The 19932-nt window shown below is 54.5% G+C and overlaps 1 protein-coding gene across 1 annotated transcript; it reads left to right on the forward strand.

Annotated features, from left to right (window-relative positions):
• Positions 1-1181: 1181 nt before the first annotated feature.
• TYSND1 (trypsin like peroxisomal matrix peptidase 1) lies at positions 1182-17112 on the forward strand. Its single transcript, XM_029059873.2, has 5 exons — positions 1182-2740; positions 2786-2943; positions 12695-12825; positions 14766-14951; positions 15785-17112. The coding sequence occupies exons 1-5, from the start codon at positions 1838-1840 to the stop codon at positions 16000-16002; spliced, it is 1596 nt and encodes a 531-aa protein (XP_028915706.1). The 5' UTR covers positions 1182-1837; the 3' UTR covers positions 16003-17112.
• Positions 17113-19932: the final 2820 nt, after the last annotated feature.

Consider the following 19932-nt stretch of genomic DNA (forward strand, 5'->3'; position numbering starts at 1 on the left):
CCGTTGTTGGGCAGCGATTGTCCTTGTTGCTGAATCGTACTTTCCAAGCGCTTATTACAGTGCTCTGCACACAGTAAACGTTCAAGAAACACGACACGATTGAATGAATGAATGAATGAGTGGCTGCAGCAAGCGCAGGGTCCCAAGCGGCGGGCCTGGAGGCGGCCGCGCGAGCAGCCAATGAGCGCCGCCGCTGAGTGGGCGGTAGCCAATGGCGGCAGGGGGAGGCGGGCGAGCGACCAATGGTCTGCCGGGGGGTCCTGGGCGGGCCTTTGAGCCCGTTGTTGGGCAGAGATTGTCTCTGTTGCCGAACTGTAGTTTCCAAGCGCTCAGTCCAGTGCTCTGAACACAGTAAACGTTCAAAAAACACGATTGATTGAATGAATGAATGAATGAATGACAGCAGCAGGCGCAGGGACCCAAGTGGCGTGGCTGGAGGGGGCCGCGCGAGCAGCCAATGAGCGTCGCCGCCGAGCGGGCGGCAGCCAATGGCGGCAGGGGCCCGGCGAGCGAGCGACCAATGGCGTGCGGCGGAGGGTCCCGTGAGCCCGTTGTTGGGCAGGGATTATCCTTGTTGTTGAATTGTACTTTCCAAGCGCTTATTACAGTGCTGTGCACACAGTAAACGTTCAAGAAACATGAATGAATGAATGGCAACGGCAGGCGACGGGTCTGGAGGCGGCCGCGCGAGCAGCCAATGAGCGTCGCCGCCGAGCGGGCGTCAGCCAATGGCGACAGAGGGCCGGGGGCGAGCGACCAATGGCCTGCCGGGGCGGGTCCGGCGAGCCGAATCGCCCACTCGGAGCGCTCCGTTCGGACCTCCGCCCTCGGCGCTCAATAAATACCACGGAATGAGTGCGTGAGGGGCAGCAGCCGGCGCCGGGAGCCCAAGCGACGCGCCCGGCGGCGTCCGCGCGAGCAGCCAATGAGCGTCGCCGCCGAGCGGGCGTCAGCCAATGGCGACAGGGGGCGGCGGGCGAGCGACCAATGGCCTGCCGGGGCGGGTCCGGCGAGCCGAATCGCCCACTCGGAGCGCTCCGTTCGGACCTCCGCCCTCGGCGCTCAATAAATAGTACGGAATGAGCGCGTGAGGGGCAGCAGCCGGCGCCGGGAGCCCAAGCGACGCGCCCGGCGGCGTCCGCGCGAGCAGCCAATGAGCGTCGCCGCCGACGGGCGTCAGCCAATGGCGACAGGGGGCGGCGGGCGAGCGACCAATGGCCTGCCGGGGCGGGTCCGGCGAGCCGAATCGCCCACTCGGAGCGCTCCGTTCGGACCTCCGCCCTCGGCGCTCAATAAATACCACGGAATGAGCGCGTGAGGGGCAGCAGCCGGCGCCGGGAGCCCAAGCGACGCGCCCGGCGGCGTCCGCGCGAGCAGCCAATGAGCGTCGCCGCCGAGCGGGCGTCAGCCAATGGCGGCAGGGGCCGGGCGGGCGAGCGACCAATGGCCTGCCGGGGCGTGTCCGGCGAGCCGAGTCGCCCACTCGGAGCGCTCCGTTCGGACCTCCGCCCTCGGCGCTCAATAAATACCACGGAATGAGCGCGTGAGGGGCAGCAGCCGGCGCCGGGAGCCCAAGCGACGCGCCCGGCGGCGTCCGCGCGAGCAGCCAATGAGCGTCGCCGCCGAGCGGGCGTCAGCCAATGGCGACAGGGGGCGGCGGGCGAGCGACCAATGGCCTGCCGGGGCGGGTCCGGCGAGCCGAGTCGCCCACTCGGAGCGCTCCGTTCGGACCTCCGCCCTCGGCGCTCAATAAATACCACGGAATGAGCGCGTGAGAGGCAGCAGCCGGCCCCGGGAGCCCAAGCGACGCGCCCGGCGGCGTCCGCGCGAGCAGCCAATGAGCGTCGCCGCCGAGCGGGCGTCAGCCAATGGCGGCAGGGGCCGGGCGGGCGAGCGACCAATGGCGTGCGTCGGAGCGGCCGGTCCCGGCGGCGGGGACGGCGGCGGCGCGATGGGCGCGGAGCGGGAGGCGTCCCCCTGGGTGTCCTGCGCGCTGAGCGCGGGCTGCGTGGTGAGCGCCTCGGGCCCGGGCGTCCCGTGGAGCTGCAGCGGCGTGGCCCTGAGCGCGCGTCCGGGGCTGGTCCTGTGCCACGGCGGCGCGCTGGCGTCCCGCCTGCCGCGGCCGCCGCCTCCCGGCGCCTTCGTGCCGGCCGCGCGGCTCCGCCTGGCGCGGGAGCCCGAGCTGCGGGTGCGCCGGGGCCCGGGCCCCGCCGTCCCGGCGCGTCTGCTGGGGCTGCTGCGCTGCCCCGCCTTCGCCGCCCCCGCCGCCCGCCTGCTGCGGGCCGGGGACGTGCGGGCCTCCGCCCCGGAGGCCGCCGCCGGCCTGTTCGCCCTCGTGCGGGTGGGGGCGGGGGCGGGGGCGGGCGGCGCGGCGCGGGCCGTGGGGGCGCCTCCGCCCCGGGGGTCCCCGCTGCTGGTGTGCGCCTGCCCCTTCGGCGGCCGCCGGGACGGCCTGTTCCTCAACACGCTGAGCGCCGGCGTGCTGTGCAACCGGCGCGGCCCGCTGCTGCTCGGCGACGCCCGCTGCCTGCCCGGCGCCGAGGGCGGCGGCGTGTGGGACGGCCGGAGGCCCGGGCGGCTGGTGGCCCTGGTGGCCGCCCCCCTGCACGGCCCGGACGGCCCGCTGGGCCTGGCCCTCCTCTGCGCCGCCCGCCCGCTGCTCCGCGCCGCCCTCCGCGGCCCCGGCCTGGACGGCCCCGACGCCCGGGCGCTCCGAGCCCTGCTGCCGCCCGCCTCCCCGCCCCCCGGGCCCGGACTCCGGAGCCCCCGGAGCCCCCCGAGCCCCCCGAGCCCCCCGAGCCCCCCGGCCTGGGCCCGGGCCGTGCTGGTGGACGCGGGGTCCGCCTGGGGGTCGGGACTCGGCTGGGGCCGCCGCCTCGTCGTCACCTGCAGGCACGTGGTGGCCCACGGGCACCCAGTGCGAGTCAAGCCGCAGCGCCCCAAGTAAGGACCGGCCGCCACCCCCGCCGTTCTAGCGTACCCCCCCCCCCCCACCCCGGGGAGGCCCCCCGGCCTCTCCCCGCCCCCTCGACCGGTCAATCGTAGCACCCCGAGTGAGGCTCGGCCTCTCCCCCCCCCCCAGACCAACCAATCAGTCATACCACCCCAAGTAGGGCTCATCCTCACCCCCCCCCCCCCCAGCCGATCAATCAGACCACCCCAAGTAAGGCCCATCCTCACCCCATCCCCCCAGACCAATCAATCAATCATGACACCCCAAGCAAGGCCCATCCTCACCCCTCCCCACCACCAGTCAGTCAATCATACCACCCCAAGTAAGGACCGTCCTCACCCCCCATCAATCGATCAATCCTAGCACCCCAATTAAGGCTCGTCCTCACCCCACTCCCCCTCACCTCAGCCCCCCCCCCCCCCCCCGACCAATCAATCTACCAGTCTTCATAGCACCCCAAGTAAGGCCCATCCTCACCCCCCTCTCACCCCACTGACCAAGCAATCAATCATACCGCCCCAATTAATGCTCGTCCTCTTCCCACCCCTCCCCCAGACCGGTCGATCAATCATCATACCACCCCGAGTAAGGCCCGTCCTCACCCCCCCAAGATCAATCAATCAAGTAATCATTATACCACCCCAAGTAAGGCCCGTCCTTACACCCCCCCCCAATCGATCAATCAACCAATCATAGCACCCCAAGTAAGACCTGCCCTCACCCACCTCCCCTCAGACCAATCAATCACTCATCACACCACCCCAAGTAAGGCCCGTTCTCACCCCGCCCCCAGACGAATCAATCTACCAATCATCACACCACCCCAAGTAAGGCCCGTGTCCCCCCCACCCCCAACCAATCAATATCAATCTACCTAACATAGCACCCCAGGTCTGGCCCACCCTCACCCCCCCCACCAATCAATCAATCATACCACCCCAAGAAAGGCCTGTCCTCACCCCCCACCCCAAGTCCAATCAATCAATCATACCACCCCAAGTAAGGCCCATCCCACCAATTGACCAATCAATCTGTCAATCAGTCATACCGCCCCAATTAAAGCCTGACCAATCAATCATACCACCCCAATTAAGGCCCGCCCTCACCCCCCCACCATTCAACCAATCATTCAGTCGATCGTCCTCCTCAATCACCGTCATAACCGCTTGCTCTCTTCCCCTCTTCAAAGTCTGTGATCCCCCTGTTGGGCAGGGACTGTCTCAATCTCTGGCCCGCTTGTCCTCTCCCGAGCGCTTAGGATAGTGCTGTGCACATAGTAAGCACTCAAATAGTATTGAATGAAATCCCTACTGAGAGCTCACCTCCTCCAGGAGGCCTTCCCAGACTGCCCGATTATACTTTCCAAGCGCTTAGGACAGCGCTCTGCGTGCAGTGAGCGCCCAATAAACACGATGGATTGAATGAATCGCATTTAATGAGCGCACACTGCGCTAAATAAGCGCTCGATAAATGTGATGGGATGAATGAATCGTTTTTGTACGATGCCTGGCGCACCGTGTGCGCTTCGCAAATGCCACGGTTATTATTACTACTATTATTACTAAGCGCTTACTATAGCGCTCAGTGTAATCATATGGCATTGGTTAAGCGCTTACTCTGATCATTACGGTGTTGATGATGCACGTCTGTAATCATTGCGGTGTTGATCGAGTGCTTACTGTGACCATTATGGCATTGGCGAAGCGCTTACTATAATCGTTACGCATTGGTTAAACGCTTGCTATCGTCGTTCTGGCGTGAAGTGCTTATTAAAATCATGGCGTTGGTCAAGGGCTTACTATAACCTTTATGAAGCGCTTAGCATAATCAGTATGCATTGGTTAAATGCTTACCGTAATCGTTCTGGTGTTGGTTAAGGGCTTCCGAAAATCACGGCGTTGGTCGAGCGCTGACTATATAAGCTTTATGTCATTTATGAAGCGCTTACTATCATCCTCATGCATTGGTTAAATGCTTACTATAATCATTACGGCGTTGGTTAAATGCTTACTAAAATCACAGTGTTGGTCAAGTGCTCACTTTAACCTTTATGGCATTTATGAGGCGCTTACTGTAATCCGTATTATGCATTGGTTGAATGCTTACGATGATCATTACGGTGTTTGGTTAAGGGCTTACTAAAATCACGACGTTGGTCAAGTGCTCACTACGACCTTTATGGCATTTACGAAGCGCTTAGTATAATCGGTATGCATTGGTTAAGGGCTTACCATGATCATGCTGGGCTTGGTTAAGGGCTTCCGAAAATCACGGCGTTGGTCAGATGCTTACTACAACCATTATGGCGCTGGCGAAGCGCTTACTATAATCATTACGCATTGGTTAAACGCTTACTATCATCATTCTGGTGTTGATTAAGGGCTTACAAAAATCATGGTGTTGGTCAAGGGCTTACTATGGCATTTATGAAGCGCTTACTATAATCGGTATGCATTGGTTAAATGCTCACTGTAATCATTCTGGTGGTGGTTAAGGGCTTCCAAAAATCATGGCGTTGGTCAAGTGCTTACTATAACCTTTATGGCATTTATGAAGTGCTTATTATAATCCTTATGCATTGGTTAGATGCTTACTATAATCATTATGGCGTTGGTTAAGGGCTTACTATAATCATGGCATTGGTCAAGTGCTTACTATAACCTTTGTGGCATTTATGAAGCGCTTACTATCATCATTATGGCATTGATTAAGTGTTTACTAAAATAATGGCATTGGTCAAGTGCTTACTATAACCTTTATGACATTTATGAGTCGCTTACTATAATCCTTATGCATTGGTTAAATGCTCACTATAATCATTATGGCGTTGGTTAAGGGCTTACTAAAGTCATGGTGTTGGTCAAGTACTTACTATAACCTTTATGGCCTTTATGAAGCGCTTAGTATAATCAGTATGCATTGGATAAATGCTTACTATTATTATGGCGTTGATTAAGTGCTTACTAAAATCATGGCGTTGGTCAAGTGCTTACTATAACCTTTATGACATTTATGAGCCGCTTACTATAATCCTTACGCATTGGTTCAATGCTTACCATAGTCATTATGGCGTTGATTAAGTGCTTACTAAACTCATGGCATTAGTCGAGTGCCTACTATAACCTTTATGGCATTTATGAAGCGCTTACTGTCACCATTATGGCGTTAAGTGCTTACTAAAATCATGGCATTGGTCAAGTGCTTACTATAACCTTTCGGGCATTTATGAAGCGCTTACTATAATCCTTATGCATCGGTTAAATGCTCACTATAATCATTATGGCGTTGGTTAAGGGCTTACTAAAATCATGGTGTTGGTCAAGTACTCACTATAACCTTTATGGCCTTTTTGAAGCGCTTAGTATAATCAGTATGCATTGGTTAAATCGTTGCTATAATCGTTCTGGTGTTGGTTAAGGGCTTCCGAAAATCATGGCGTTGGTCAAATGCTTACTATCACCTTTATGGCATTTAGGAGCCGCTTACTATAATCCTTATGCATTGGTTCAATGCTTACCGTGATCACTGTGGCGTTGATTAAGGGCTTACTAAAATCATGGTGTTGGTCAAGTACTTACTATAACCTTCATGTCCTTTATGAAGCGCCTAGTATAATCAGTATGCATTGGATAAATGCTTACTCTGGTCATTATGGCGTTGGTTAAGGGCTTACTAAAATCATGGCGTTGGTCAAGTACTTTCTGTAACCTTTATGGCATTTATGAAGCGCGTACTATCATCATTATGGCGTTGATTAAGGGCTTACTGAAATCACGGCATTGGTCAAGTGCTTACTATAACCTTTCTGGCATTTATGAAGCGCTTACTATAATCCTTATGCATTGGTTAAATGCTCACTATCATCGTTATGGCGTTGGTTAAGTGCTTACTAAAATCAGGGTGTCGGTCAAGTGCTTACTATAAGCTTTATGGCATTTAGGAGCCGCTTACTATAATCCTTATGCATTGGTTCGATGTTTACGATAATCATTATGGCGTTGATTAAGTGCTTACTAAAATCAGGGTGTCGGTCAAAGTGCTTACTATAAGCTTTATGGCATTTATGAAGCGCTTACTATAATCCTTATGGATTGGTTAAATGCTTACTGTAATCATTATGGCGTTGGTTAAGGGCTTACTAAAATCATGGCGTTGGTGAAGCGTTTACTGTCATCATGGCGTTGGTGAAGCGCTTACTATCATCATTATGGGGTTGGTGAAGTGCTTACTACGGGTCGGGCACTGTACTAAGCACTGAGGTGGGTGCAAGCAGATTGGGTTGGACGCAGTCCCTGTCTCACCCGGGGCTCTCAGTCTCCATCCCCATTTTACAGATGAGGGAACTGAGGCTCAGAGAAGTGAGGTGACTTGCCCAAGGTCACACGGCGGGCAAGTGGCGGAGCCAGGATTAGAACCCATGACCTTCCGACTCACAGGCCTGCTGCTTCTCCGGTCGGGTTTATTAATAATAGTCACCGTGGTATTTGTTCAGCGCTGACTCTAATGATTGTGTTCGAATCCCGGCTCCGCCACTGGTCAGCTGGGTGACTGTGGGCAAGTCACTTCACTTCTCTGGGCCTCAGTTCCCTCATCTGTAAAATGGGGATTAAGAAGCAGCGTGGCTCAGTGGAAAGAGCATGGGCTTTGGAGTCAGAACTCATGGGTTCAAATCCCGGCTCGGCCATTTGTCAGCTGTGTGACTGTGGGCAAGTCACTTCACTTCTCTGGGCCTCAGTTCCCTCATCTGTCAAAGGGGGATTCAGACGGTGAGCCCCACGTGGGACAACCTGATTCCCCTGTGTCTACCCCAGCGCTTAGAACAGTGCTCGGCACATAGTAAGCGCTTAACAAATACCAACATTATTATTAGCTTCTTGCGGGACAACCTGATGACCCTGTCTCTCCCCCAGCGCTGAGAACAGTGCTCTGCACATAGTAAGCGCTTAACAAATACCAACATCACTATTATTAATAAAATGGCGATGAAGACTGGGAGCCCCGTGTGGGACAACCTGATCACCTTGTATCCCCCCCAGCGCTTAGAACAGTGCTCTGCACGTAGTAAGCGCTTAACAAATACCAACATTATGATGATTACTATTAAGAGACACATGCCCTGCCCACCACGAGTTTACAGCCTAGAAGGGGAGACAGACGTTAATACAAATAATTATATTACACATAGGGGAATTTCTAAAAGGTTTTCCCAGCTCATCAACCCCACGACCCCACACCCGATTTTTGATTTACCCCGGAGCCAGAGGAGGCTTGGGAAAAGTTTTTGAGGCCCTCAGCAGCCCCGTGGTGTCTTTGCGCCGCTTAGGGAAGCGACGTGGCTCAGTGGAAGGAGCCGGGGCTTCGGAGTCAGAGGTCATGGGTTCGAATCCCAGCTCTGCCACTTGTCAGCTGTGTGACCGTGGGCAAGTCACTTCACTTCTCTGGGCCTCAGTTACCTCCTCTGCAAAATGGGGATTAACTGTGAGCCTCACGTGGGCCGACCTGATTACCCTGGATCAACCCCAGCGCTTAGAACAGTGCTCTGCACATAGTAAGCGCTTAACAAATACCAACATTATTATTATTATTAGCAGGCGGGACCGGGTTGAGGGCAGCTGGGGGATGGCAGTAAATGTGGATAACGATTTCCTGGCCCCGCGCTCCTCTAATCAATCAACTAATCCATGGTATTTATTGAGTACGTACTGTGGGCAGACCACCGTACTCGGGAGGGCGCATCACGAGCAAGCCGCTTGAGAAGCAGCGTGGCTCAGTGGAAAGAGCCCGGGGTTAAGAGTCAGGGGTCTTGGGTTCCAATCCCGGCTCCGCCCCCCCCATCAGCTGCGTGACTTTGGGCAAGGCACTTCACTTCTCGGTGCCTCAGTGACCTCATCTGGAAAATGGGAATGAAGACTGGGAGCCTCACGTGGGCCAACCTGATTCCCTTGTACGTGAGCCCGTCGTTTAGACCGTGAGCCCGACATTGGGCCGGGATTGTCTCTATCTGTTGCCGAATCGGGACATTCCAAGCGCTTAGTACAGTGCTCTGCACATAGTAAACGCTCAATGAATATTATTGAATGAATACCCCAGCGCTTAGAACAGTGCTCGGCACAGAGTAAGCGCCTAACAAATACCAACATTATTATTACAACCAAGGTGATGAGCTTTCAATCTAAGCCGCGGGAGGTGCCACACGGGGCTAATGGGCCCAGATTAGCTGCCCTGTTGATTTCTCTTTGCCTCGTGGCATTTTAATGAAACATCTCCCTGTTTCACCGAGTCCGGTCTTGGGAGTCAGAGATCATGGGTTCGAATCCCAGCTCTGCCACTTGTCAGCTGTGCGACTGTGGGCAAGTCACTTCTCTTCTCTGGGTCTCAGTGACCTCATCTGGAAAATGGGGTTGAAGACTGGGAGCCTCACGTGGGCCAACCTGATGACCCTGTATCTACCCCAGTGCTTAGAACAGTGCTCTGCACAGAGTAAGCGCTCAATAAATACTATTGAATGAATGAATGAATACCCCAGTGCTTAAAACAGTGCTTGGCACAGAGTAAGCGCCTCACAAATACCAACCTTTTTATTACAACCGAGGGGGTGGACATTTTCTCTGCCCGCAATGAGCTTGCAGTCTAAGCCGTGGGAGGTGCCACAAGGGGCTTATGGGCCCAGATTAGCTGCCCTGTTGATTTCTCTTTGCCTCGTGGCATTTTACTGAAACATCTCCCTGTTTCACCGAGTCCGGTCTTGGGAGTCAGAGATCGTGGGTTCGAATCCCAGCTCTGCCACTTGTCAGCTGTGCGACTGTGGGCAAGTCACTTCTCTTCTCGGGGCCTCAGTGACCTCATCTGGAAAATGGGGGTGAAGACTGGGAGCCTCACGTGGGCAAACCTGATGACCCTGTATCTACCCCAGCGCTTAGAACAGTGCTCTGCACAGAGTAAGCGCTCAATAAATACTATTGAATGAATGAATGAATACCCCAGTGCTTAAAACAGTACTTGGCACAGAGTAAGCGCCTCACAAATACCAACATTATTATTACAACCGAGCGGGTGGACATTTTCTCTGCCCACAGTGAGTTTACAGTCTAAGCCGGGGGAGGTGCCACATGGGGCTAATGGGCCCAGATTAGCTGCCCTGTTGATTTCTCTTTGCCTCGTGGCATTTTACTGAAACATCTCCCTGTTTCACCAAGTCCGGGTTTGGGAGTCAGGGATCATGGGTTCGAATCCCAGCAATGCCACTTGTCAGCTGTGTGACTGTGGGCAAGTCACTTCACTTCTCTGGGCCTCAGTGACCTCATCTGGAAAATGGGGATGAAGACTGGGAGCCTCACGAGGGACAACCTGATGACCCTGTATCTCCCCCAGCGCTTAGAACAGTGCTCTGCACATAGTAAGCCCTTAACAAATACCAACAGTATTATTATTATTATTTTACCCTACTACATTGGCATCGTCACTGGGGTTTATTGAGAAGCGGCGTGACGTAGTGGAAAGAGCACGGATTTGGGAGTCAGAGGACGTGGGTTCTAATCGTGGCTCTGCCACTTGCCTGCTGTGTGACCTTGGGCAAGGCATTTCACTTCTCTGGGCCTCAGTGACCTCATCTGTCAACTGGGGGGTGAAGACTGGGAGCCCCACGAGGGACAACCTCATTACCTTGTGTTTACCCCAGTGCTTAGAACAGTGCTTGGCACCGAGTAAGCGCTTCACAAATACCATTTTAAAAAATTTCAAATTGGAGTAAAATTTCTCTGTGATCCCCTGGTAGACTGGGGGGGAGAGACCCTCTTTTAAACAGGGTCTGAGGGAAATGAAGGCCGAGTGATTTTTATTTTCCAACAGAATACGATTCTAAGAGAATAGGAATCGCTTAACAAATGCCATAATTATTATTATTATTCTTGAGCACTTACTACATGCAAAACACTGTCCTGAGCGCTAGGGAGAATAGAGTACAACAGAATTGGCGGACAAGTTCCCTGCCCACAGCAACATCGGGTGTTTGTTTATTTTTCTCCCTTCTGTTGGCTTCCTCCCTCCACTTCTGCCCTCTTGCTTTTCCACCCCGTGTCAGTTCTCCCCCTGTTGCCCCAGTTTAACCTGAAAGTTTTGGACATGGGGTAGCGCTTTGGGCGGTTGGCAGAGATTGGGCTCGCCCGCATCCTGTTTCCTCACCCCGTCCTTCTTGGGCCTGCACGCACCCCCTCCCGGCCGCAGAAAATGGGTGGATAAAGAGGCGAATTCTCTAAGAAAATAAAAATCACTCTGCCTTCACTTCCCTCCGACCCTGTATAGACGACTAATCTTCTCCTCCCCCGATTTATCGGGGGGATCACAGAGAAGTTTACTCTAATTTGAAAATTTGGGGAATGGTATTTGTTAAGCACTGACCCTGTGCCAAGCACTGTTCGAAGCGCCGGGGTAGATACAAGCTAATCAGGTCAGACCCAATCCATGTCCCACACGGTACTCACGTTCAGTCCCCGTGTTACCGATGAGGTAACTGAGGCCCAGAGAAGTGAAGTGACTTGCCCACCGTCACACAGCAGACTAGTGGAGAGCGGGGATTAGAACCCAGGTCCTCTGACTTCTAGGCCCGCGTTCTTTCCTCTAGATCACGCTGCTTCTCGTTTGAATTGGTTCAGGAATCCATCCGATGATCATTCTCGCCTCCCGCTTGTCCTCGGAATTAATCACGATGGTATACGTTAAACGCTTAGTGTGGGTCAAGCACTGGGCGAAGCGGTGGGGTGGACACAAGATGATCAGATTGAGCACTGTTCCGGTCTCCTGTGAGTCGTTGCTCGTTGGTGGCTTCTCTTCTGCCAAACTCCTAGGATGGCACTTTTGGGCTTTCTCGCCCCTGCGGGGCGGAGAAAGGATCCCTGTGGGACAGGGAAAGTGTCTGCTTTGAATGTAACTGTTTCAGTGCTTAGCACCTAGTAAGTGCTTAACAGATTCCACAATAATTATTATTAATCCCAGCCCCACCACTTGTCTGCCGTGTGACTTTGGGCAAGTCAGCTCACTTAATAATAACAATGATGGTATTTGTTAAGTGCTTACTATGTGTGAAGCATTGTTCTAAGCGCTGTGGGGGGATGCAAGGTGATCAGGTTGTCCCACGGGGGGTCTCACGGTCTTAATCCCCATTTTCCAGACGAGGGAACTGAGGTCCAGAGAAGCAAAGTGACTTGCCCCAAGTCACTCAGCTGACAAGTGGCTGAGCCGGGATTAGAACCCATGACCTCTGACTCCCAAGCCCGGGCTCTTTCCACTGAGCCACACTGCTTCACTTCTCTGTGCCTCAGTTACTTCTGAATAAACATATAAATAGAGGATGTGAGTGGTCGTAAAGGTTCTTTTGGAAACAGTTTAACTGCGTCTGATGGGGATTAAGATGGTGAGCCCTGTCTCTTGGACATGGACTGTGTCCAAACCAGATTAGCTGGCAACTACTCCGGCGTTTAGCACCGTGCTCGGCACGTTTATTCATTCAATAGTATTTATTGAGCGCTTACTATGTGTAGAGCACGGTACTAAGCGCTTGGAATGGACAGGTCGGCAACAGATAGAGACCACACAGTAAGCGCTTAACAAATACCATTGTTATTATTATTAATTATTAATAAATGCTTAGCAAGGATCATTTAGAAAAATTAAAGGTCTTTATGAGCTGGTGAAGAAGTGGTCTGGGCCCCTTGGGGCCTCTCACTGTTTGTTGTTTGCTCCCAGGGGCTTGGTGATCCAAGCAAGAGTGGTGTTTGCCACCCAGGACACGTGCCCCTACGACGTGGCCGTCTTGCAGCTGGAAGAGGATTTGCCAGAGATCCCAGAGCCCATCCTGGCCGACCGGTTCCACAAAGGTATTCAGTCGTATTTATTGAGCGCTTACTATGTGCAGAGCACTGTACTAAGCGCTCGGAATGTACAAGTCGGCAACAGATAAGAGACAATCGCTGCCCAGTGACGGGCTCACGGTCTAATCTGGGGAGACGGATGGGCAAAAACAAGACAACTAGACAACGTAATCTCGATGAATACAATCAAGGGGATGGACACCTCATTAACAAAGTAAATAGGGTAATAAAAGTATATACAAATGAGCACAGGGCTGAGGGGAGAGGAAGGGAGAGGAGGAGCAGAGGGAAAGGGGGCTTAGCTGAGGGGAGGTGAAGGGGGGAAAGGGGAGGGGGCGGAGGGGGAGCAGAGGGAAAAGGGCGAGCTCAGTCTGGGAAGGCCTCCTGGAGGAGGTGAGCTCTCGGTAGGGCTTTGAAGAGGGGAAGAGAGTTAGTTGGGCGATAACTGAGGTAACTAACGAAGGTAGAAAGTGAGCAACTGGTGAGGCCGGCATCTGCGAGGGGAGGGCTTGCCGAGCTGTGGTCCTCGGATTCGCCAGCCTCGCCCCTCGGCCTGGAGGCGGGGTGTCCTTCTTTGGAGCAGGGTTGGGCCAGGACTCGGGGGGGCTTCGGGGGGCCGCCCGGGCCTGGACGAGGCATGGGTTACTTGGCTTTGTTGCCACAGGCCAGCGCACCCACTCGGATAGCATCCTTAGGGTGTCTCTCCCGCCAAATTCTCCTTCACATCCTTATTATTAATAGGCGATAACTGTGTGCTGAGCTCTGGGGTGTATACAATGCAACCAGATCCAGTCCTTATCACTCTGCTTCTCTGTGCCTCCGTTCCCTCCTCTGCAAAATGGGGATTCGATCCCTGTTCTCCTAATCAGATTGAGAGTCCTGTGTGGGACCTGATGATCTACCCAAGCGCTTAGTTACAGTCCTTGACACATAGTAAGCGCTTTACAAATGCCACTATTATCGTCGTTACTATGATCATCATTATTATCATTTTTATTACCCCTCATGCCAGGTGATCCGATCAGCCCCAGGCCCTGTCCTCCACTAGATTCGTAATCTGTAAAATGGGGATGAAGACTGTGAGCCTCACGTGGGACAATCTGATCACCCTGTGTCTCTCCCAGCGCTTAGAACGGTGCTCTGCACGTAGTAAGCGCTTAACAAATACCAACATTATTATTATTAAGAGGTAGGGGGAGCAGGTGGCTTTTCCCCATTTTACAGATGAGGAAACGGAATCAATCGTATTTACCGAGTGCTTAGCCTGTGCAGAACGCTGTAGTGATATAACAGAGTTGGTAGGCACGTTCCCTGCCCGCGACGAGCTAAAGTCCAGAGAAGTTAAATGACTTGCCCCGGGCTGCACCCCAGGCCACTAGCAGAGGTGAGGCAAGAACCCGAGCCTCCCGACTCCCGATTCCCAGAGTGACTCCCTCCGAAAGACTCATCGATCAATCGTATTTATTGAGCCCTTCTAGACGGTGAGGCCACTGTGGGCAGGGATTGCCTCTCTTTGAGGCTGAATTAGACTTTCCAAGCACGTAGAACAGTGCTCTGCACACAGTAAGCGCTCAATAAATATGATTGAATGAACTGAGTGCTTACTGAGGGCAAAGCACTGTACTGAGCGCTTGGGAGAGTACAGTACAACAGTAAACGGACACATTCCCTGCCCACAGCGAGCTTACCGTCTAGAGAGCATTCATTCAATAGTATTTATTGAGCGCTTCCTATGTGCAGAACACTGTAGGCAACTGAGGAAGAAATGCTTGCCAAAAGGAAGCCTGCAAATGTTAGTTTTAGTGAGACGGAATAACAAAAGCTGTGGCCTGCGGGTATGTGGGGGTGGAGGGGGCCAAGGGGGCCAAGTGTCACACCCTCCCCTCTCCTCCTCTCCCCTCCCCTCCCCATCCGCCCGCCCTCACCCCGCATCCCCGTCTTTCCAGGTGAGGAAGTGAACGTCGTGGGCTTTGGGGTGTTCGGCCAGGCGTGCGGGCCCTCGGTGACCGCGGGGATCCTGTCCGCCGTGGTTACTGTGGACGACGAACCGGTGATGCTTCAGACCACCTGTGCTGTCCACAGAGGCTCCAGCGGGGGGCCGGTGTTCTCCACCAACTCCGGCCAGCTTCTCGGTAATGCCCCTTCACCTCTCCCCTCCCTCCTCATAGTAATAATAACGGCGGTGTTTGTTAAGCGCTTACTATGTGCAAAGCACTGTTCTAAGGGCTGGGGGGGGATACAAGGTGATCAGGTTGTCCCACGTGGGGCTCGCCAGTCTTCATCCCCATTTTACAGATGAGGAAACTGAGGCACCGAGCATTGAAGTGACTTGCCCAAAGTCACCCGGCTGACAAGCGGCGGAGCTGGGATTAGAACCCATGACCTCTGACTCCTAAGCCCAGGCTCTATCCACCGAGCCACGCCGCTTCTCCTCATCCTCTTCCTTGCTCGCTCTCTCCGACCCTCTTCCTCCCTTCTCTCTTTTCGTCAACTCCCATCTGGTCCTTCCCTTTTCCTTCCTCTTCAGTCAGTCAGTCGTGTTTATTGAGCACTTACTATGTGGAGAGCACTGTACTGAGCGCTTAGGAGTACTCTTCCTGCCCCTCTGTCTCCTCTGTGTCTTCCTCTTTCTCCTCCTCATCTTCTGTCTCCTCTGCCGCCGCCTTTTTGTCCTCCTCCTTTTCTTCTCCTCCTCCGCCTCCTCCTGTCTCCTTTTCCTCCTCTGTCTTCTCCTCCTCTGCCTCCTTTCTCATCTTTCCCTTCTTCCTCCCCAACCAGTTCTCTGAGTCCGGGTGAATAACACCCCAAGGACATGGCTCGACCCTGTAGGGTCTCTGAAACCCCCGCCGGCTCGGCAAAGTTTGGCTTCTTTCCTGTGCCTTTCCCTCCCCTCCCTTAGCGCCCTGCCCTCTCCTCTCTCCGGCCGGAGAGTTCACGGGCCATCTCCCCCTCCCTCCCCCGGCAGGCATCGTGGCCAGCAACACCAGGGACAACAGCACTGGCACTACCTACCCGCACCTCAACTTCAGCATCCCCATCACCGTGCTGCAGCCGGCCCTGAGGGAATACATCCGGACCGGAGACCCGGGCAGTCTGGATCGGCTGAATCGGGCCGACGAACAGGTCCGGAGGGTCTGGAGGCTGCAGAAGGCTGCGGCCAGTCGACCCCGTAGCAGGCTCTGAGTAGGCACCCGCGAGGGCCGGGGCGAAGGTCCTGGCCTAGAGCGGGGCTGGAGGCTGGGATTCCGGCAGCCCCGGCTGACTAGGCATGCAGCCGAGGGTGTGACGGGAAATCTCGCCCTCTTCTGAGTTGATTCCTGTGACGACGTTGGCCCATCTGGGGACCACGGAAGCGCTTCTCTGCTGCTGCTCCCTGACCACCGGGAGGTTGGTGGGGGCAAGAGGGCCCCCTCCCCCAAAGAGCTGCACCCCCCTGGAGCCACTCGGTTGTCAGCCTTACACCCGGGGCCTTCTTTCCACCTAGCCTGAAGCCACTTTAGCGCTCCCTGTCCCCTCTTCCCGAGTGCTCATCGTGCCTCCTTTCAGTGGAGATCCAGAGAAGCGAAAAAAGGGCAACCGCAGGCCCCAAGGTTGTCGGCTATCTCTCTGTCTCCCCGCCTTACTGATCACCCGAAGCCTCTGTGCTCTGGTCTTCAATCAACACGTGATCGGGGTCACCCGGGCCCTCTGCTCCCCTCAAAGAGCCTGTGATCTCCCGGGAGTTCCCAGCATGTGGGAGAAAACTGGGATTAGGACCTGTCTGTGAAGGTTGGAGGAAGAAGAAGCCCAGGGAGGGAGATTCGGGGAGGATTATTGCCGGCTTGCCTGGACCCCAGCATCCCTGCCCCAGGGCTTGGCCTGTTCCGCCCGGCGCCGGGGGCGGGTGAGCCCACTGGGAACCGGGCTGGGGGCAACGAGGGGCAGGTCCCAGGCCAAAGGCTGAAACCCTGCCTGACTGGGCGTGCGGGTCAGGATGAATCCAAGCCAGTCGGGTCTTGGCGGGCCGGAACTCCTCCCCCCGCCTCACAGCTCAAGGTATTCCGGTGGCGGAGGGGAAGGGGACTCAACGCTTCTTTAACTCTGCTTCTGGTTTTGACTCTGTTTCCCCCAGCTGAGCGAGTGGTAAAGCCGCAACCGAGGAGAACGTGGAATCGGTAACTTTTACCTTCCCTGTGGTATTTTTGCTGCAGCAGTGGCCTTTTAAAGGGATTGCGTCCCTTTACAACTTTGGTTCTTGTTACTCGGGCGTAATAAAGTTTGGAGTTTGAACAGAATTTTTCATGCTGGCCAGAAAGATCAAATGTCTTCAGTATTTACTGAGTACCTACTGAGAGAAGCAGTGTGATCTAGTGGAGAGAGCACAGGCCTGGAAGTCAGAAGGACCCGAGTTCTAATCCTGAATGCACCATTTGTCTTCTATATGACCTTGGGAACTTCTCCGTGCCTGTTACCTCATCGGTAAAACCGGGGATTAAGACTGTGAGCACCATGTGAGACGTGGACTGTGACCAACCTGATTATCTTGTATTCACCCCAGCACTTAGTACAGCGTCTGGCATCTAATAAACGCTTAACAAATTCCATTTTTAAAAAAGTACTCTGGACAGAGCACTGTACTAAACACTTGGGAGTATACGGCGAAGGGAAGAGACGTGGCGTTAGCAGAGCATGGGGAGGGAGGGGCAGATTAGCCAGTAGCGTTTATTGAGCCCGTACTGTGGGTCGAGCACTGAAAGGGATGAAAATGCATTTTGGGGCAGTCGATCAATGGTATTTATTGAGCGTGTACCGTGTGCGGAGCACTGGGTCTAAGGGGTTGTGGGGGGAGGGATTGATAACGGACACACAAGGGAAGGTTGCAGCACCGCAGCAAAAGGAGACGAGCGGTCGGGACCAACAGTGAATACTTTTAAAACCCCAGCACGTGGCGGGGAGGGGCCCGGGCTCTTCGCCGCTCGGGCATCCAACAGCCGTGACTACTATCTTCTCAGCGGGCCAACCTGCCTGCTTATCATGCCTCCTTTCAGAGGAGATCCAGAGAGGCAGAAAAAGGGCAACAGCAGACCCCAGTCTGCCGGCCATCTCTGCGTCTCCCCGCCTTACCGGTCGCCCCAAGCCGCTGGGGTCTGTTCTTCTCCAGTCTTTGCTGATGCCGCATGACCTGGGTCAAGGAACCCGAGCCAGAAGCGGGACAGCGGGAGGAACGGGTCCCTGGCCTGCTGCCGCTCCGGCGCGGCCCTGCCCCGTTCCTTTGCGGGAGGGCAGGGCCCCTAGATGGCTATGGGCAGCGGGGTGGTGAGCTGATGAGAGAACGGAGGCAGGGAAGTGAAGTGACTTGCCCGAGGTCACACGGCCGACTAGAGGCGGAGCCGGGATTAGAACCCAGGTCCTTCCGACTCCCGGGCCCCTGTTCTATCCACTAGGCCATGCTGCTCACCCGGCCTCCCCTTCCTGTGCCTCAGTTTCCCAGTGTAGAGTGGAGAAAAGCCCCAGGAACCTTATGTTTGCCTGTAAAATACCCAGGAACCAAAGGGCTTCTTAGTCACTCCCCTTTGTTGCTGCTGTTTCTCCATCAATATACTCGTTCTCGAATCCTCAGCCAGGAGATTTAGGTTTGGCTGGGGACAAGGGCAGGATCTTCAGGGTAAAGTCCTCTCACTGACACCAGCAAAATACGGGAGAACCTCTTGTGAAGAGGCTAGAAGAAAGTTCGGCTTCAACAAAATCTCATCCCAACCTGTGGGGGTTTCCTTATCGAGGTAACATAACTCCATGCCCAAATCATTGCCTTCTGCCTTTCCTTAACAGTAATAATAATAATGGTATTAAGCGCTTCTGTTGTAAGCGCTAAATATAAACTAATGAGGTTGGGCCCAGTCCCGGTCCCACGTGGGGTTCACAGTCTTAATCCCTATTTTATAGAGGAACTAGCTGAGGCACAGAGAAATGAAGTGGCTTGCCCAAAGTCACACAGCAGACAAGGGACGGAGCAAGGATTAGAACCCAGGTCCTTCTGACCCCCAGGCCCCTGCTCTATCCACTAGGCCATTGCCTTTACCCTGTGTTTTTGTTTTTTTAAATTGTGAAACTGTGGGATCTAACTGTGTGACTTTGGGCAAGTCACTTAACTTCTCTGTGCCTCAGTTCCCTCATCTGTAAAATGGGGAATAAGACCGTGAGCCTCACGTGGGACAACCTGATTACCCTGTATCTCCCCCAGCGCTTAGAACAGTGCTCGGCCCACAGTAAGCGCTTAACAAATACCAACATTATTATTATTAGCCCCTCCGTCTTTTCATCGACTCAGTGCCTCAGAACACACGATTTCAGGAGATGCAGTGTTTTCCAGGAGTGCAATTAGTGTTAGGTGAAGCTTTTCTGGACCCCGAAAGTCTCCCCCACAAGCGTTCTACCTCTTGTTGCCGCCCCTCTTTGAAAAACCGAGTTAAGTCCCAGCTGACCCTATAATATAATTGTGGTATTTTCTTATTGTGCTTCTCGTGTGTCAAGCCCTGGGGTAGATACAATATCAACAGTCTGGACACAGTCCATGCCCCAGACGGGGCTCGCTGTCTAAATCTCCCTTTTTCAGCTGAGGGAACGGGGGCCCAAGGTGACACAGCAGATGAGGGACAGGGTGGGGATTAGAACTCAGGTCTCCTGAATCCCAGTCCTGGGCTCTGTCGTCCAGGCCACGTGGCGGCTTCTCTGAGCTTGCTGGTTGTGGTCGCCGAGGGTCAGTATCCAGTGCTGGTTTGGTGCTGAGACCCTGTGACTCCCTTGGCCCTCAATTTTCCCCTGGCCTCACCTGATGTAGGGGGAGGGTAGAATCAGTTAATCATATTTAAGGAGTGCTTACTGTGTGCAGAGGACTGTACTTAGTGTTCGGGGGAGTGAGATACAACGGTGTAACAGGGACATTCCCTGCCCACAGTGAGCTTATAGTCTAGAGCGGAGAAGAGCAGAAGCAGTCGCTGAGCCGAACAGAGAGTGGGGGTGGGTCAAGCCAGGAACTCAGAGAGGGAAGCCCTCATACTATATTTCACCACCCTCGCATCACCCCCCTGGGGCTGGTGAGCAAGCGGGCAGGTCAGCAGGCAGCCTGGCTCCTTC

This window comes from Ornithorhynchus anatinus, chromosome 3 (assembly GCF_004115215.2).
Source record: "Ornithorhynchus anatinus isolate Pmale09 chromosome 3, mOrnAna1.pri.v4, whole genome shotgun sequence".
In the NCBI taxonomy this organism is placed as follows: Eukaryota; Metazoa; Chordata; class Mammalia; order Monotremata; family Ornithorhynchidae; genus Ornithorhynchus; species Ornithorhynchus anatinus.